The sequence below is a fragment of the Gymnoscopelus microlampas genome (genome assembly GCF_963454915.1).
Source record: "Gymnoscopelus microlampas genome assembly, chromosome: 7".
Taxonomy (NCBI): Eukaryota; Metazoa; Chordata; class Actinopteri; order Myctophiformes; family Myctophidae; genus Gymnoscopelus; species Gymnoscopelus microlampas.
The window spans coordinates 46,317,779-46,336,311 of NC_139944.1; the positions used below are offsets into that span (position 1 = coordinate 46,317,779).

General features: G+C 41.0%; 2 protein-coding genes across 2 annotated transcripts; both read left to right on the forward strand.

Moving 5' to 3' along the window:
* The first annotated feature begins 68 nt into the window (after positions 1–68).
* On the forward strand, positions 69–12,280 carry nckipsd (NCK interacting protein with SH3 domain). The gene is made up of 13 exons (XM_084062052.1): positions 69–418; positions 3,003–3,115; positions 3,219–3,429; positions 3,718–3,793; positions 4,069–4,616; positions 5,971–6,141; positions 6,677–6,763; positions 7,120–7,258; positions 7,774–7,854; positions 9,467–9,595; positions 9,834–9,923; positions 10,086–10,258; positions 10,387–12,280. Exons 1-13 carry the CDS (start codon positions 248–250, stop codon positions 10,609–10,611), a joined length of 2,214 nt encoding a protein of 737 aa, XP_083918178.1. The 5' UTR covers positions 69–247; the 3' UTR covers positions 10,612–12,280.
* Positions 12,281–12,859: 579 nt separating this feature from the next.
* On the forward strand, positions 12,860–18,450 carry slc25a20 (solute carrier family 25 member 20). Its single transcript, XM_084062069.1, has 10 exons — positions 12,860–12,948; positions 13,049–13,163; positions 14,657–14,749; positions 14,862–14,989; positions 15,089–15,179; positions 15,520–15,637; positions 15,750–15,822; positions 15,958–16,067; positions 16,322–16,446; positions 17,551–18,450. The coding sequence occupies exons 2-10, from the start codon at positions 13,062–13,064 to the stop codon at positions 17,611–17,613; spliced, it is 903 nt and encodes a 300-aa protein (XP_083918195.1). The 5' UTR covers positions 12,860–12,948; positions 13,049–13,061; the 3' UTR covers positions 17,614–18,450.
* The last annotated feature ends 83 nt before the right edge of the window (positions 18,451–18,533 follow it).

An 18,533-nucleotide genomic window follows, 5' to 3' on the forward strand; every position in this document is an offset into this window, starting at 1 on the left:
TGACCACAAGCGCCCCCTGCTGTTTACTGGGCAACATTGCAAGTTTAGATGTGTGTTGTAAATAGGAGGCAGAGAGAGAGACAGAGAGAGATCTGATCAGGCCATGATGTCTTGAAGAGACTTGTTAGAATTATCTCTGCCTCTACAAATCACCATAGAAGGGGGTGGCGTCCGTTCATAGTAGATCTAGAGGTATTCGGTGACACTGTTATAGTGGATTCAAGTGGAACAAACTAACCGCTACAGTATGTATCGGTCTCTGTATTCCTTCCGATCCACGGAGGCCAACTCGCTCCACTTCGCTGCCGGAGAGAGCTTTCTGATCCTGGAGAGGAGCAACAAACACTGGTGGCTGGGCTCTCGCTGCAGCTCGGGCGAGACCGGCTACATCCCGTCCTCTTATATCGAGATCATCCAGGTAGGGACTTACTTATACTTTAAACTTGAATGAAACGATCATTTCAAAGGGGGTCCAATCCAGTGTTGCCATATTTTGTGAGAGAAACAAGCAACCCCGGGGGTCTAGGAAAACAAGCCCAGAAAAAGCAACTAGGCCACATGATGTCTGAGCACTTTAGACCTATGTATGCGTCAGCTATTTGAAAATAGCCGATCTACAAGCTCACAACACTGGTGTGTGTGCGTGTGTGTGGGTACTGGGAAGAGGGACGATAGAGGGGCTTGTCTGCACGCATGCTGTAAATCAGAAAGCCAGCCCAGAGGAACATTTGCCAGCCAGTGATGTTTGTTGCATGAAATCTTCTCTTATTTTCTTTTTTTTTTTGTTGTTGTTATAGAACCAATAATTTTTTTGTGTGATTTTGATTCATTTTGGGGGACTGCCTGAATACCCCAGCAAGGTACATATTAATAATATTATGTCACTGCAGACGCACGCTGCGACAAAGGTGTGGAGGTGCGTACTTTCCATCCTGTCACGCGCTGTTCTGACTGCAACCCTCAGCAGGAGGAGTGACAGGACAGGACAGGACAGGTCCCATGAAAGAAACCTAGGCTACAGGATATTGACAATAACACGAGTTCTATCATTCTTATTATGGCACTCTCGCAGGAAAAAACAACTTTGTTTCAAACCAGATTACACTATAACAATATTTTTTCATTCAATACACTCAATTTATTTAATGAATTGAATACACAGGACCACAATGGAAACAGGCGCCTAGGACCTTTTTTGTGTTTATACTTTTAAACAATCATTGTAAACCATAACTCTGTACAATCTGCAAACTGTTGATAAAGTATTCAATCAGTGAAATACTTAATCTCTGCCAAGCAATGTTCTTGTCTGACGGGATAGTGCTGTGTTCCACACCCTACCTACAGCCTACAGCATAGATATTCAACTGGCGGCCCGCGGGCCACGTGCGGCCCGCGAGGAGCTTCCTTGTGGCCCCTGGTCATATTTCTAAAAAAAAAAAAAAAAAAAAAAATTTTTTTTTTTTTTTTTTTTTTTAATTTTCATAATTATTATTTATTTTAACTTTGATTTATGTTATCAAAGTTAAAACAGTACAAATTATTTATCCTTCATTAGTTCTTGAAAGGCCATCTTTCATTGGAACTTAACTTAGAACCTTAAATAGAACCGAATTAGACCGAATTAGACCCGAAAAAAGGTTGATTTATATTGGTCAAATAGAACCGAATTAGACCCGAATTAGACCGAATTAGACCCGAATTAGACCCGAAAAATTTCGCGCACGTGCGCTTCGCGCACGCGCGCAAATTGTGTGCGCACATGCACGCGCGCTGGGCGCGCGTGCATTTGCGCTGTGTGGCCCCCGACTCCAAATTATTTTACAGTTGTGGCCCCCTGCCAAATCTAGTTGAATACCCCTGGCCTACAGAGTGTAGACTTTGGTAGAGGTTTGGGTTGTGTAGTTACTAGTTACCTTGCCATGATGTAACTCCAAAGGTGGGGAAGAAATCAAAACAAATTTCTCCATTGACTAGAAATTGATAATTCTATCAAGACCACTCTGCGGGCTCTTTTTCACGCTGTAAACAAACACAAACAAAGCTGGTTCTGACAGTATAGAACATCAGAAAACCTAGTACTGTTTTTTTTTTTTTTTTATAAAAATGTCAACTTCCTGTTGATTATACTATTTGAAGATCCAGATCCACGGATCCTGTCCAGGTTTTCTTCATAATAAAAAAAATCAATAGAAAGTTGACATTTGTATAAAAAAAAAACAGTACTGGGTTTGGTGATGATGATCTCTATATTGTCAGAATCAGCTTTGTTTGCGTTTGTTTACAGGCTAAAAGAGATGCTCCTGAGACTCTTCACCTTAACAATGGATGTCAATGAGGAGCATATTTGGAGTTATAATTTTCTAGTCTGTGGAGCAATTATTGCTTATAGTTACATCTTGGCAAACCTCTACCAAAGTGGTCTAGTCCTTTAAGGGTTTAATAAACGTCAACACATGGACTGTAAACCTGTCAGAACATGCATTGTAATTTATTACGTAATAGACTTCGCAACTGCATACTAATTTGACTGGGATGCACTTTGCTGTTGTTCAGTATGCAGGTTGTCTAGTGTCATTTATGTCCTTTTTGGCAGACTTATGATGCTGAGCTGTGTGTGTTACATTGCTTAAAAGTTATGTTAGATAACTGCCCTAGTTCTTAACAGCCGCGGTCCCATATGCCTTCTGGGCCACACATTTGTTCCCTTTGGGCTCCAATCTCATAATTATGCATGCTGCCACATTAATGAATATTTCACTCTCTCTCTACCCACTCGGCAGTAAGATAAGTGTGTAGAGAGGCCGGTTAGGAAATGGAATCAGAAGGTCACCAGTTTGATGCTCAGCTCGCCCATCTATAATGTCCCTAAGTGTCCCTGAGCAAGACACTTAACCCCCTACTACAGCTCATCAGAGACATCTGAGCAGCCTCCCCAGGGAACAAGAACATACGCTCTTTACCCTATTTTGTATCTTCTTCATGAATGTGCTCTTTTCTAGGGTCCAGAGCAGGATGAGGTGTTGCAATCCATTGATAGGGCTATCGAAGGCATTCATAATGTTGCAATGAAAAATGGAGGCAAATACAACTTGGAGCAACGAGATGTCTTACAGTGAGTGCAAATAGACACGATGAACTAAATACAGTTACATTGGACTGGAGTCAGATAATACTGTATATTGATATACCAACAATTATTTACCCTTTTGTTACAGAAAGTTGATCCATCACAGAAAGGAGACTTTGGCACGACGAAACCCAGTAACCTCTGGTCAAAAGCAGGGCTTCCCCACGTCTACCAGTGAAATAACTCTCAGTCATACCCCTCCACCACCCAATGGCCTTAACCGAGACTATGGACGACAGGGCAGTGTGCCACTGTCAGGAAGTCTGGACAATATGCAAGGAGAACAGGGTTTTTACCAGGTAAAATGCATGCACAGCAACACACTGAAGCCTTTTGCAGCTCATTCAACCACTTTAAACCTGGTGTCCCTATTTTGGGCATGTCATTACAGCCAAACCAAAAAACAATTTTTGCAGACCAGCTATTTTAGTTATTCGTTATTTAGATTGTTTATACTCGTTTTTTTTATAATCTGTTTAGTTATACTGGTCATATGACAAAGTATAGGGCTTAAGTGGCCAATTTACAATTCAATCTGAGTTGAATGCATTTTCGCATTAATTGCTCCTGTTTTTCCTCTCATGCAGGTGCCTCCTCAGCCCCGACGTGCTGCCCCCATCACCCCCCCACCCCCCGAAAAACAGAGAGGCAGCCGACGCCCAGGTCAGAGCTCTAGCATCGTTATCATCCCACGTTCTCATTGATTGATATACCCTGTCTATTTCTTATTTATCAATCACAGCATCTATTGCAAGTGCATATTCTATATATCACGATGTAATGCACCACACCACAGTCTGTTTACAGCTATTTCTTTTGCTCATACTACTGGCATACGTCTAACACCCGTACTCTATTCTTAGTTGGGTCACTTCCTTCTAGTTAGGTGACTGTAACAGGAGCCCTGTTCTATGTCTCCTTTCTGATCCCCTGTGCAGAACCAGAAGTCCCCTCCAGGGCTTCTTCTCTCCCTCCGTCCCCCGGCCCCTCCCTCTCAATCAGCACCGCCTCCATAGAATCTGGTCACTCCTCCCACTCACTGGTCTCTACTGATGTAAGCCTCCCGAGTGTCGCCAGCACCCCTCCCCCTCCTGTGCCAAGCCGCGTCAAGCCAAACCCACCTGCCCCAGATGAGCTGCCCGCTGATTCCTCCTCTCCCCAACCAGTTCTGTCCAGGAAGAGCCCTGCGCCGCAGCCCCCCGAGCCAACTGCCCCCCCCCTGCCCACCAAGGACCAGCCTGAGAGCGATTGGCCGGTTGCCCCCCCTTCTGTTGCTGAAAGCCCTCCTCCTGGCAGCCCCACTACCCCTGAGCCGGTTCCCATGACAACTGGGGCTGAACTGATCGAGTTGGTACGGAAGAACACAGGCCTGAGTTATGAGTTATCGCGGGTCGCCGTCGGCGTGGTCGTGGGACATCTGCAGATCACCTTACCTCAAGCTTCCTCTGCCCTGGAGAAAGTCCTTCTCTCGTTGGTAGAGAGCAAGGTGAGATTGGCGATCAACCTGGTGGATTCACTACAGCAGAACCTTGCTGACCTAAAACGTTGTTGACATTGAGGATCTTGGACTATTGAAAAGGTTTTCTGATTCTGAAAAATTGCCCAAATTCAAGATGAAACAACCATGTGCGGTGAATGACATAACTAATTAAGTCCTAATTACTTTTTTAGTCGTACGACAATTAACAAAATTAGCTGATCTACATAATGACATGTCCAATATAGGGACTCTGGGTTAAAAGTTGAAGGATCATTTTAGGTGACCAAATTTCAATATTCAGTATGTCTAGTCATGTTTTATCTACACTCCCATAATTGCAGAATTCAACAATGTTTCCCCATGATATATATAGTATGTCTTTATTTGTTGTCTCACTGCATTATTCTGCCATACAACCAGGACCCATACAAGCACCAGTGTGCACCACTACCTTGACCAGAGATAATAAGGACATTTTTGATATCGTATTACATTTATCATATTGTTTATTCAAATTTATCAGATTGCAGAACGTCATATGTTGGCCAGCACTACATCCATATATACACATTTTGTAATTCCCAGTGGAGTCTAATACCAACTGCATATTATGCAGTTAAAACATGTTTGACTCCATAGATCAACTGTTTTGCCCAGTAATAGACTACATTTTTTACATTTTCCTGCATTTATTTTACTAGACCTGTGCCACTCGGGCACGGCCCTACTCGGGGACCACGCAAGTCTGGAACTTTGTCCGGAGTGATGCAAGCTGGGAATGCATGCCCCCACCGGTTTATGCAATACCCGACCGTTGTACTTGATATTCAGTACCTGTTGTACCTGTTGTCGGAGTATCTAGTGCCGTACCCCCAACATGCGACCAACTAAATATGGAGAAATGGGATCTCCATATTTGGAGTTCAAATGGAGTTCTAATGTGCACGCCACCACTTGCCACCAACAATGGCACAGGGGCACAAATGTGCAAACCACGCCTATCTGTGAAGCCTATTGGTTAGGGTTGGCCAATTAAAAGAAACGACGCCTACACCTCCCCAAACGCACAGAGATTCGGTGCGTCCTCCACAGACCTGCAGACAGACAGATTTTTGGTTCTAGGCAAACCGTTGGTACAACCCCTCAGGTCATCGCCGACACACACGCCTCAAGTTTAAAGTCAATTGGTCGAACGGTGCCAGAGTTATGCCCCGGGACAGACACGCATGCACATAAAAAGATAGACAGACACAGGTTTTGTGATTTCATAGATAGATTATGCTTCTTCAAACGGCCTGGATTTGACCGCTTTTGTCAGTGATAACAGCGATGTGTACTAATGGTCTAACTGTCTCTGCAGAATCTGAGCTCCGCGTTGCCACAGGGTCAGGTCTGTCACGATGAACAACGTCTGGAGGTTATCTTCACGGACCTGGCACGCCACTGTGATGATTCCCAGCAGCGTAGCTGGGCCCTCCATGAAGATCATCAACTGATCGGTTGTTACTTAGAGGAACTGTTGAAGATACTGGTAATAATAAGGCATATTGTGACATTCACCTATAATTTTCCACAGTGGTGTAAAGTAACTAAGTACATACATTTACTTAAGTTACTTTGCAGATATAAATTATTACATTATAAAACATACATTAACCACTTTAGCTCTATTTTATACGTAGGCTATTTGAAAAGAGCCGACCTACAAGCTCACAACTTGTTGTTGTGAGCTTGTAGATCTTAACCTGACTCAGCCAGATGAGGGCGGTAACTCCATTTGGCGAAGTCAGGTTATGTAGATCTGCTATTTTCAAACATTTTAGTACATTTACTTTTGGTACTTTAAGTATATTTTGATGCCAATACGTTTGTACTTTTACTCACGTAACATTTTGAACACCGTGGCCTTTTACCTGTAACAAAGTATTTTTATATTGTGGTATTGCTACTTTTACTAGAGTAAAATATCTGAGTACTTCTTCCACCACTGATTTTCCAGAGAGTGTGAAATACAAAGCTTCACCATTAATTAATTAATGTCATTGTCGCTGCGTGTTTGTCCCCAGACTGATGCAGATCCGGTGGTGTGTAAGAGGATGTGCAAGGACAACCACTCTGAGCCGGTCCTGTCCCTAGTGTCATATTATCAGATGGTAGGACATTATTGCTGCGTCTATCATTTATTTTTGGAATTGTATGATTACTGTATGCAATTAATTTAGACCATAAAATGATTCTAAAATAAGGATGAAAATACTCAAAACATTTTTAATGAATTAACGATTAAGCAAATGCAATTTCATGAATGATGAGTGAGTTAGAGAGAGAGCAGTCTGGGAACCGGAAGGTCGTCAGTTGAACCCTGCTTTAAAGGGTCCCTGAGCAAGACACTAACTAACCCCTAACAGCATCTGAACCAGTGGGACCAGTAAATTTCCCCATTCCCTGGTTAAATAAGTGTGTCGCTGGTCACTTGGTAGAAAGTCATTGCTGCTGTGTGGCTCTGCAGGAGAATCGTGTGTCATTGCGGCTGCTGTTGCTCAAGGTGTTCGGAGCAATATGTAGCCTGGACGCTGCCCTCATCTCCACCCTCCTCAACTCCATTCTGCCCATGGAGCTGGCCAGAGATCTGCAAACTCAGAACCAGGGTAATAGCAATTGCTACTTTTTACCCTCTGCACAGCTCCTCTCAATATGAATACATTTGAATGAGTGTTATACCTAATTTATCCTCTATCGTTATCGTTATGTATAATGGTGTCCCGCACTAAAATGGAGCCGGGCTCGCAACTCACTTTTTTTTTTAATGCTCCAAAGGTTATTTATTTTTAACAAACAGCAAATAGTATAGAACGTTTCGACCCAGACCGGGAGGGTCAAAACGTCCTATTCTATTTGCTGTTTGTTAAAAATAAATAACCTTTGGAACATTAAAAAAGTGAGTTGCGAGCCCCGCTTTGTTCTTACGTTACTGTTCTTATAGTTTAGCTCAGCACTAAGGAACGGAGGATGTGCGTTCAGTTGTTTTTCTGACCGCACTAAAACAGCTCATCTACAAACTCGACGCATGTTGACGCATGCTGTTGTAAATTAATACAACTTATTTTTTCATGTGCAATTCACACTTTACTGTACTATGTTTTCGTGTCTTTCCCTTTCCCAGACCACCAGAAGATGTGTTACACAGCCTTGGTACTTACCATGATCTTCTCAATGGGGGAACAGGTGCCATATCATCACTATGGTATGGACATTATTCGTGATACGCTTGTGAAAGAACCACTACATTGTAGACTGCAGCCACATAAATGAAAGTTATAGATCACATCATATAATCGTTAACACATCCACCGCCAACGGCTAATCTCAGAACGTCCAACGTAGTGCCAAGCTCTTTTTGTTTTTTTGTTGTTTTGATTTCGCCATAGTCCCCGCTAAATCCGTTTAAAATCCGCGTTCATTTGGTTCGACACAAACACGGGACCCGACGGAACAAAACGCTGAAAACCGCGCCGCGATCCGATCCTCCATTTTGAAGAACAAGGCGAAAATGTTAGAGTGGAGGATGCGGAGAGCAAAACAACAAGCCGAGATAATGGCTTCCAAAGTTGATCGCTAGACAGGAAACGGAGGCGGGACAAAAACCGGAAACAGTATTATTTCGTGTGTGCAAAAAAAATCCGGAATCTGCACCTGTTCGATTTAACATGGGAAAACACCCGCCCCGTAGGACTACGGGATTGGCGGTTAACGGTTGGATTTAACGGCCCGTAGGACTACGGGATTGGCGGTCAATGTGTTAATAGACAATATTACAGTAAATGCACGTGACAAAATACAATGTAGTAGTACACAAAAAAGATTTTTGGTGCACTACTGGAGATACACAGATCCCCCATTACTATTCATAGTGAACAGATCAACCAGGTATGTTTGTATACATACCTAGGAGGAGTAATAGACCATCTTTTGTCGTGGAAAGATCAGATTGAATCAGTGGGTAAGAAGACAAAGCAAAGAATATTTCTTTCACCGTCTGAGATCTTTTGGTGTTAGTAGACAGATTCTTCTTTTGTTTTTCACTTCTGTTATTGTTTTTCACTTCTGTTATTATGAGTGTTCTTCAGTACTGTAGTACCACCTGGTATGGATGTCTGTCTGTAGCCTTAAAGTCACAACCGCTGCAGCAACTGAACATTTGTTCAAAGATTGTTGGACAACCACTTCAGAGGCTCTATACATCTATGTATAATAACAGTATTCTAAGGTTGGCAAGGAATATCACTTCAAACACTAGCCATGTTTTGTATGGAGAATAGGAAGGAGATACAGTGTTCCAACATACAATAAGGTCAGACTGCAGAGGTCCTTTGTCCATCAGACGACATTGAGGCTTAATTAGAGTTTAGGCCAGGGGTAGGCTGAGTGGTGGACATTGCTCTTGTCTTTATGTGTTTATGTATGTAATCTATTTTGTATTTTTTGTGTCATGTCAAATGTGTGTACTGTATATGTGTTGCATACATGGCTGCTGGGTCGCAAGACAAATTTCAGTGTGAGCTGACAATAAAGTATTATCGTATCGTATAAGTACCACCCATATAATCATGCAGGCAAGCAAGTATTTCTTAAAAGACTGACACATATTAATATAATTGTGTCCCCTTTTGTTGTTGTTATTGGGGTATATGCCACATTACATTTCCACATATGTGGAATTTGTCCTTAACTATTAGGAGCAGTGACTGGCTGCCATTAATAAGGCATCCTGGGAGCAGTTAGGGGTTAAGTGTCTTGCTCTCGGGTACCACATACATTTGTGTTTACATTGCCTCTGTGACTCTCTCTGTTCTCAGAGCATTTGAATGCAGAGTTTGTTCAGTACCTTCTGAATGTGGTGGAAGAGGGGCTTCCATCAGACCCCACAGAACAGCTTCCTGACCTGTTCCTAAACCTTCTCCTGGCCTTCAACCTCCACCACACAGGTGAGCTGACACTTTGTTTAAGTCTGTTCAGTTTTCTTGCAACACTGACTTTACCAACAAAATGATTAATGTGTGTGTGTGTGTGTGTGTGTGTGTGTGTGTGTGTGTGTGTGTGTGTGTGTGTGTGTGTGTGTGTGTGTGTGTGTGTGTGTGTGTGTGTGTGTGTGTGTGTGTGTGTGTGTGTGTGTGTGTGTGTGTGTGTGTGTGTGTGTGTGTGTGTGTTGTCTCTTTCACCCAGTGCCCAGCAACAATGTGATTATGCAGGAACTTGTTAAGAAGAATATGAAGGTCCTGACGGAGAAAGTCGTGCTGCTTCTAAACAGGGGCGGTAAGATGGTTTTATATGTGTGTGTGTGTGCGCGCGTGTGCGTGTGCGTAATTACATATAAAGTAACATGAATATGAAAGATAATAATAAATAAATGAACGTAATCTAATTTCTTCCCGTTTTGTTTTATTGTAACTCACTCGTTATGTGTCTCTTCTCTAGATGACCCCGTATGTGTATTCAAACATACCCCACCTGCCCCACACTCAGTACTTAAGTTCCTGCAGGATGTTTTTTCTAGCAAAGACTCCTCAGACATCTTCTACCGCACCGATATGATGGTGATGATCGACATTGCTGTTCGACAGATATCTGACCTCTCACCCGGAGACAAGGTGAAATATTGCAGACAACTTGTTCCAGTTCTTGTGTGACTGATGAAAGCCTCATTTACTAGAAATATATGTTTTTAATGCCGTTCAGCACATTTTTTTCATTTTCCCATGTTCTCTCTTATGTGCAGTTGAGGATGGAATATCTCTCCCTCATGCACTCCATCATGCGCTCAACAGACTACCTGGAGCACCGGCATCGCCTCACCGATCTGCAGTCAGCGCTGCAGAGGATTTTAAGGGAAGAAGAGGATCCGGGAGAGGACAGTGGAAGTGCCACAGTGAAACAGATGGATAAGCTAATAGTGCAGGAGATATACAAGGAATTCCCCCAGATCTGTGAGAACAGGGACTAACCATAACGGCATCATGCTCTCGCACTCTAGAATGGTCCCTTATGGCGTGGGATAGCACTGATGAGCTTGAATATGAGGTTGAACTCTCTGCCAGTGCCAACTTGTACTAGAAGAAGGAATCTGACTTGACTTGTCTTTCAGGATTCCATTCATTCATAGTCCTGGGCTTAAACAGGCATTCACTTCTTTTGCTTGCATGCCGTTTTTTTTCTCTTCAAAAGTTTGTCCAATACGGTCAACTTTTCTCCTTCAATGCATTTGAAGAAAGGAAAAAAACATGTGAATGCAAGAAGAGAAACATTGATGTTCAGCCATACAGACGTTAAGCATGGTGGAAGTCCATGATGTATTGTGCACCCCTGAGGGACCAAACTACTGTGGATTACTGAGAGCGCTGTCCATTTCATAGAATGCTATATTCTTAACCTGTCATGGTGTTCATCTCAGCTCTCTCATCTCACAAACTGGCATGGCCTGTCAAATACAAGTTAGTTACCCAACTTGGTTACCTAATAATACAGCTTGATTTAGTGGTTACAATTGCTATGCTTTGAATTGGCAATGCTGCTACATGATAAGTCTACTTTACTGAAATGGCCCAGCCTCTTATTCTGTAGTCTGTATTGTACTTTTCACTTCAAAAATAGAATGCAAACAGAGAAAACTGTGCATGGAAAAGAATCAGTTACTAAATTGTCAAAAGCCACTTACTGTTTACATGTATTGTTTTTCCTGTGTTCTTCTATCCACATATATACTGCATTAATATTGAAACTAACTGCTGCAGTAAGGCTTTATAATAAAGAATAGGCCGAAGCTTTCTTTAATGCATTACATTTTGGCTGACTACTTATGAGCAGTGGCTTGTTGAAAGGGAAAGGTATTCCACTGTTGTTATTTATATCAGAGAGACTTGTGTTATTAATATTATTTACCTCAATCCATGGACTATATTTTGGTCTACTCTAGATGTCTAAAAATGTTAGACAAGATTAACAGTTTTTACACAAATTACAGGCTCAATAGACAGAATATTGCTGCAGTGCCAATAAATCAGCCAACTCTGTACTCTCTAAATTAATTAATTGGCTCCATTAATAGGTCCAGTTGAGAATTACTGAAGTAGAAACACATCGGGGGGCATGTCTTTAGTCTTATATCAAGGTCTAATACTTTAACAGCAAAATGCACAAATGTACATATCCTTATTTGTTCCATTATCTCATGCATTCTTATGGTATGGTATTTTTTATAGTTACTGTGTCCTCTCGTGGATTCTTCTGGAAGCTTACTTTTAAACGTGTTCTAAAATGTTGCCAACTTTGTCTTTCTCACTTCCCTGATTCACTCATCATGTACGAGCATAGTGTCCTAGTCTGTCTTAATGTTAAAGAGAGCGTGTATGCTTAATGTGAATCTTCCTACATGTTGAGAGCGTGTACATGCATACCTCCTACAGTGTTTGTTCTTACACATTGTGAAAGATTTGGGTGTCATCTTCTCTTGGTTATCATATCATCATTGTTCATAAACTTGTCTTTTCCCGCTGTCACAATAAAACTATATTTTTTTCCCAATTTAAATGGTTGGAACAGATGTTGGTAGAGAGGATAATAGTATCAAACTGTATTTTCCTAATGTTTACAAAATAAATACAAAATAATAACAATGAGCCGTGTGAATGTCATGTGTGATAGTGAATATGACAAATTATTCATTGAATTCTGTTTATTATTATTATTATGTACTGTTGGCACTCACTCCTGCCACTCATAATATAGCCAGTGGTGTAAAGTAACGAAGTACATATACTCAAGTACTGTACTTAAATACAATTATGAGGTATTTTTTACTTTACTGGAGTATTTCCAATTTTCAGTACTTTAACTTCTACATCTCAGAGGCAAATATTATACTTTTACTCCACAACAATTATTTGAAAACTTTTGTTACTAGTTGCTTTATAGATTTTGATTATTATTACAAAACATACATTAACCACTTGATCCCTATATACATTTTGGCCATTTGAAAATAGCCTATCTACAAGCTCACAGTGCCTCGTGATGCGGCGCATTGTGAGCTTGTAGATCTTCTATTTTCAAAATATTTGAAAACCTGTGAAACGGGACATTCTGCATAATGAGTACTTAAGTAAAGAACTTTTTCCACCAATGGGTTTACTTTAAATCTAGTCGGACGGCAAATAGAGACGTACACTGGCTGTGCTACAGTGAAGTATGTCCGGGTAGATATTTGGGTGAAAGGTCCAGCTTCCTCGTTGCCAGAAGTGACAGCAAAGAAGGTTCACAGTTCAGAGTGGCAGCTGCGGATCAGGTCTGTTTTTGTCCTGATTAAAGAACCGGTAATATAATCTACAAGGTATTAATGACGGGTAATTAATTCAGTTGCTGTTGTTTTATGTTTGCTTTTACAGAACCGAAACAACCATGTCGAAGCAGCAAGCAATAAGTCCAGGGAAGAACTTCTTCGCCGGGGGGTTTGGAGGAATGTGCCTGGTGTTTACTGGACATCCACTGGATACCATCAAAGTAATAATAAGCCTAGCAGTGTGTCTTATTTAAACATGTATGTCAACGAATATACTTTGTAGCTAACGTTACTGCTGGGTTGAGTACTAATAGCCAATACAGGTACGTGTGTATATATATATATATATATATATATATATATATATATATATATATATATATATATATATATATATATATATATATATAGTAGCCTACCTTTTTTATTGAAAGGATAACCCCTTGAGATGTATCATCTCGTTTTAGAGGGGACCTTATCACAAATATACTAAGAGTACAATAGACAGAACAATACAACACATATATCCATACATGCATACATACATACATTCATACATAAACAAGGACAACAAAACAAACTGTAACTGACCGCTCCCACCCTGCCTGGCCACCCACTAAATAACAGACTTCATGCATTAATATACCCATGTAAAGCAAAACAAAAACTACAGACCGTTGTATACATGCTAACATGCCCATATATAATACTTAATAGGCATCTCTTTGTCGACTGGAGACTGCTAGTTAACAGCTGCCCTTTGACCCATATTCTGTTATCAGGTTATATGACTGCGTCAGTCTGGTAACAGGAGAATTAATCCTCCTGTTACAATTGTTGTTGGAGCCTGTAGTCATGTTTCTACACCAGCGATTTCCAACCAGCCAGGGCCCACTGGTGCGCTATGAGGATATTGCAAGTGGGCCCCCAAGTAATTGGCCAAACACAGGATATGATGTTATTACCCAAAGTGCCATGGACTCTGCATGGCAGGGGTGTCCTCCTCCCTGAGCCAAGCTTGCGCCTGACCGCATACCTGAATGGGACAAGGTGTTACAAGCATAGACTGTATAAATGAGTTACAAGCCTTGTTTATACCTTGAGAAATGTGGTATAGTCATCACAGGGTTGGGTGGAAGGGGCTAAGGGTTTCATTGGGGTTATATTAAGGATAATAATGTCATGGTATTTCTTTCTTTAAAATCTTGAAAATTAGTTTTCATTGTGATACTGATAAATAGGAACTTAACTTAAAGTATACTACTAGTGTACTACACAATTGACTGATTGATCAGTAAACTAAAGCATGATCTGAAAATGCATGGCTGCCGGCTGCTGTGTTAGGTGGTCAGATGGGTGGGCTGTGAACGCTTTCAAGATTTTCTCAAGTGCACCTTGATCCAGACAAAGTTGGTAATCGTCGTCCTGTGCATATTATGAAGGCTAATAAGAAATGAAATTTGCTTTATAAAAAAGGAAAAAAATCAGATTTTTGCACAGGTTTGAGTTTATGTAGGCTTCCTTTAATTGTTTATTTGGTTTCCTTTGTGCTCCAGCACCTCTGGCGCATGAGCTGTGTTTTGTCACTACTCAGTTTTGATTATATTGAAGTATAGAATGTGCAATGTAGATTACACTACGTCTCTTTGCCGGGTTAAAATAAATGAAATAAATAAATTGATTGATTGTACGCATGCATCCCCTCCTCTTTCAGGTGCGCTTGCAAACTCAGCCATTGCCTAAACCTGGGGAGACCCTCATGTATTCAGGAACCATCGATTGCTTCAAAAAGACCCTTGCGAAAGAGGTAAATGAGCACGGTAATCTGTAAATCTTTACTGCAGCCAATATTGTATTATGTTTTTCACAATAAGTTTGATCATCCTTGCACCCTCTTTCCCTTCTTACCTCTTTTGCAGGGCGTGAAAGGCCTATATAAAGGTATGGCAGCCCCACTAGTTGGAGTAACACCCATGTTTGCCGTCTGTTTCTTTGGATTTGGCCTGGGAAAGAAATTGCAGCAGAAAAGTCCTGATGATATTCTTACGTAGGTGATTGCTCAGTCATCTGTTATCTTCAGAACAAAATTCTGATGGTGGTTGTACAGTATGTGACTGCAATAAGCATTGTTACCCTTCTTCTCTAGGTATCCACAGCTCTTTGCTGCAGGAATGTTGTCTGGGGTGTTCACCACAGCCATCATGGCTCCTGGAGAGCGTATCAAATGCCTTCTTCAGGTCAGAGATACTTCTATACATTTGACCGCCACACAGGATCTGATGTGACTATCCTTTGTGCTATTTAACATGGGGGGAGTATGTTATTCGGTGTGTGTGGGCACCTGCCATCGCAGATGCTTTGTTCAAATAGGTCCACAACACCTCCAGAAATGTTTGATAGAAATGGGGAACCTTCGCGTGTTCTCAGTTGTAAAATAAAGTGTGTGTGTGTGTGTGTGTGTGTGTGTGTGTGTGTGTGTGTGTGTGTGTGTGTGTGTGTGTGTGTGTGTGTGTGTGTGTGTGTGTGTGTGTGTGTGTGTGTGTGTGTGTGTGTGTGTGTGTGTGTGTGTTCATGCAGATCCAGGCAGCATCTGGAGAGGCCAAATATGCAGGGGCCTTGGATTGTGCCAAACAGATCTACAGAGAAAGTGGGATCCGAGGAATCTACAGAGGCACTGCTCTCACACTTATGCGAGGTACCGGTTGTCTTACTGTTCTCACGCTTATGCAAGGTACTGGTTTGTCTTACTGTAGCAAAACAAAGTCCTGATATTTCCCTGACTCTGTCTGTACTTTGTCCCAACCTAGATGTGCCAGCAAGTGGGATGTACTTCATGACCTATGAATGGTTGAAGAACCTTCTCACACCAGCAGGAAAGAGGTAATTGATTACATTTGTTTAAAGCAGAATTTGCATTTGTTATAGTGTGTGAAATGAATCATTGTGCTATGTGTTTGAATCTGTTATTGAGTGTTGCATTTGTTATTGAGTGTTGCATTTTCTTTTACACCACAGTCACAGTGAGCTCAGTGTTCCAAGTATTCTCTTTGCGGGAGGAATGGCTGGGATCTTTAACTGGGCTGTGGCAATTCCACCCGATGTGCTTAAGTCTCGTTTCCAAACAGGTGTGTCTTTTTTTTTTTAATAATTCTGTGACTTTAAATTAAACCAATATTATTTGACTTGGGAAACTTGTTCAGGCTGACTTCTATAGAAAACGTAATGTATTATTTATTTGAGTATACTGAAGAAAAACATACTGTAGCACCAACAGGTCACTGTGCTAGCATACCAGACTTACTTTTGAGTGCTGTTGATGAGAAACCTTTTACAGTAACTCGTTCTTTGAATATGAACTCTTAATACATTTTGTCCACAGCTCCTATGGGAAAGTATCCGAATGGTTTCCGGGATGTTCTACGTGAGCTGATCAGGGAGGAGGGAGTGGCCTCTCTTTATAAAGGCTTCACTGCTGTCATGCTCAGAGCTTTCCCTGCCAATGCAGTGAGTGCAATACGTCGTTTTTGTTATGGCTTGAATGAGTTTGTGGTCTATCTGTTTAAACACGATGGAATGTGTGTAAAAAGTTGGGACATTTTGAGAATAGGATGATAAGAAATGCTGCTTTCCTCTAGAGCACGGTGCTGCATGATCACTCTGTAAGCATGTGGTTCAAAGCTGGTCCTTGTGAATTGACATGACATGAACAAGACCAGAGAGATGATCTGAAATCCTCTTGCAATTTTGCAATATGAGATATATATATAATGAAAGATTTACAGTAACCCGGCTATAACTAGCAGAGAGTAGGTAATCAAATATTTATAGTCGCAATGGTTTCAAAGAACAATGAAATTCTTTCTTAAGTAAATACAATTTCAAAGCTATAGTTTTTACAGCAAGAAGATGTAAACAATCGTTTCAGCAAAATCCTGTTAATTTATAGCTCTATTATATAATTTTGTTTAGTGAATAGAATATTTTGTCAATGTATAATAGTTTTCCTTTAAAAAATGCATTTTAAAAAAAACTATGAAAAAAAAAAGAGTGATAGATCCCGTGTCTGAAGGTCAAAATTACATTTCTCCACAGAGCAAGCAGGCAGGCTCTTTAGCTCAGAGGTACAAATGTCAACACTTGTGCAGAGACCCGGCTTCAAATCCGGGGTAGAAAAGGGAAGTTGCATAGTGCAGCTTTAACTCAGAGTATGTAAGACTATATAAGACCTTTGATTCCCTTATTCTGCCTCCCTCCCAGTGGAATCAGCTTATGCCTGGTGGAAACTGCAGGAGGGATGAGAATGTATTTATTTATAACAAAAAAACACATGCACCTACAATCTGCAGTTGTTTGTCTTTACAGCTCTGTTTTGTTTTTTATAGCTCAACTTATATAAAGCGCTTTTGATTTAACAGGATTGTCACAAACGACAGAAACGAAATACGAGTAGAAATAAAGGGAACATATAGCCTACTTAAAAAACAAAACAAGAAAACAATACAGAATTTTATGTGGGACTTAATGACATAAGTATAACCCTGCATGCACTACTATTTTTCTTGTCTTTCTCTTGTGCTCTCTCTCACACACAAACTCTTTCTGTTTCAGGCTTGCTTCTTAGGATTTGAATTTGCTATGAAGTTCCTGAATTGGTCAGCACCTAATTTGTGATCATCATATCTGGATCCCAGAGGAAGCTATTTTAAGAAGACGGTCGAGTGTCCACGCGCGCAATAATCGGCTCTGTTGTCCCGTTTTCCAGAAGGAGGCATACCCGTTTCCTGTTCCAGTTCATTTTCCCATAGCTTTCTTTCATTGGCTCAGCAGCAGGTTTGAACTGGAAACACACATGACACCCTCACATGTGTTTCCTGGGACAGGAAACCCAATGCTTCCTTCTAAAAAAAAATGGGACTACAGTTATGCACAGAGCCTATTGGAATCTCTAGTTCTCTCTCTCCTACACAGTCTCACACACTGTCTAGCATATCAACAAATTGTATTGCTTGAGTTTGTGTTCCCTCGTCTGTAAGATATTTTATGGTACTGTGTTGAACACGGAGGGCATTCATATTACTGTAGAAGCTACGGTCTCTCTGCAGAGATTGAATACTATACAGCCTATACAGTAATGTATGCAAACAGTTAACACACATGCACATAGTTGTTTTTTTGAATGTTGGGTTTTTTTTCTACTAGAAAAGCAGTTAATATGGACATGTGCCTTACCTTTGTTATCTGCAAGGAGGTCTGCTAATCAGGGAAAAGGTGCATCTTCTTGCGTTGTGTGTGTTCACTCTCAACAACAAATGCCTTTCAAATTAGCAGCTTGCTGTGTGGCCAAATTCCAGCCAGTGAACCGATAACCAAATGCTTTACTTTATATTTTGTCTGTCGACAAATGTTAAGAGCCTAATTAAAGTAAAACTGTCAATAATAATAGTCATGTCTCTGAATGTCAGCATGTAAATAAATGCTCTGTGTCCAGAAATGTTGTGATTTTGCTGTCTGCTTTTTAAAAAGGACTTGTGTGAATTCTTTGTTTTTATACTTGGTTTCTAGGATTAGCAGCTGAAAAGTCTTCATAGTCG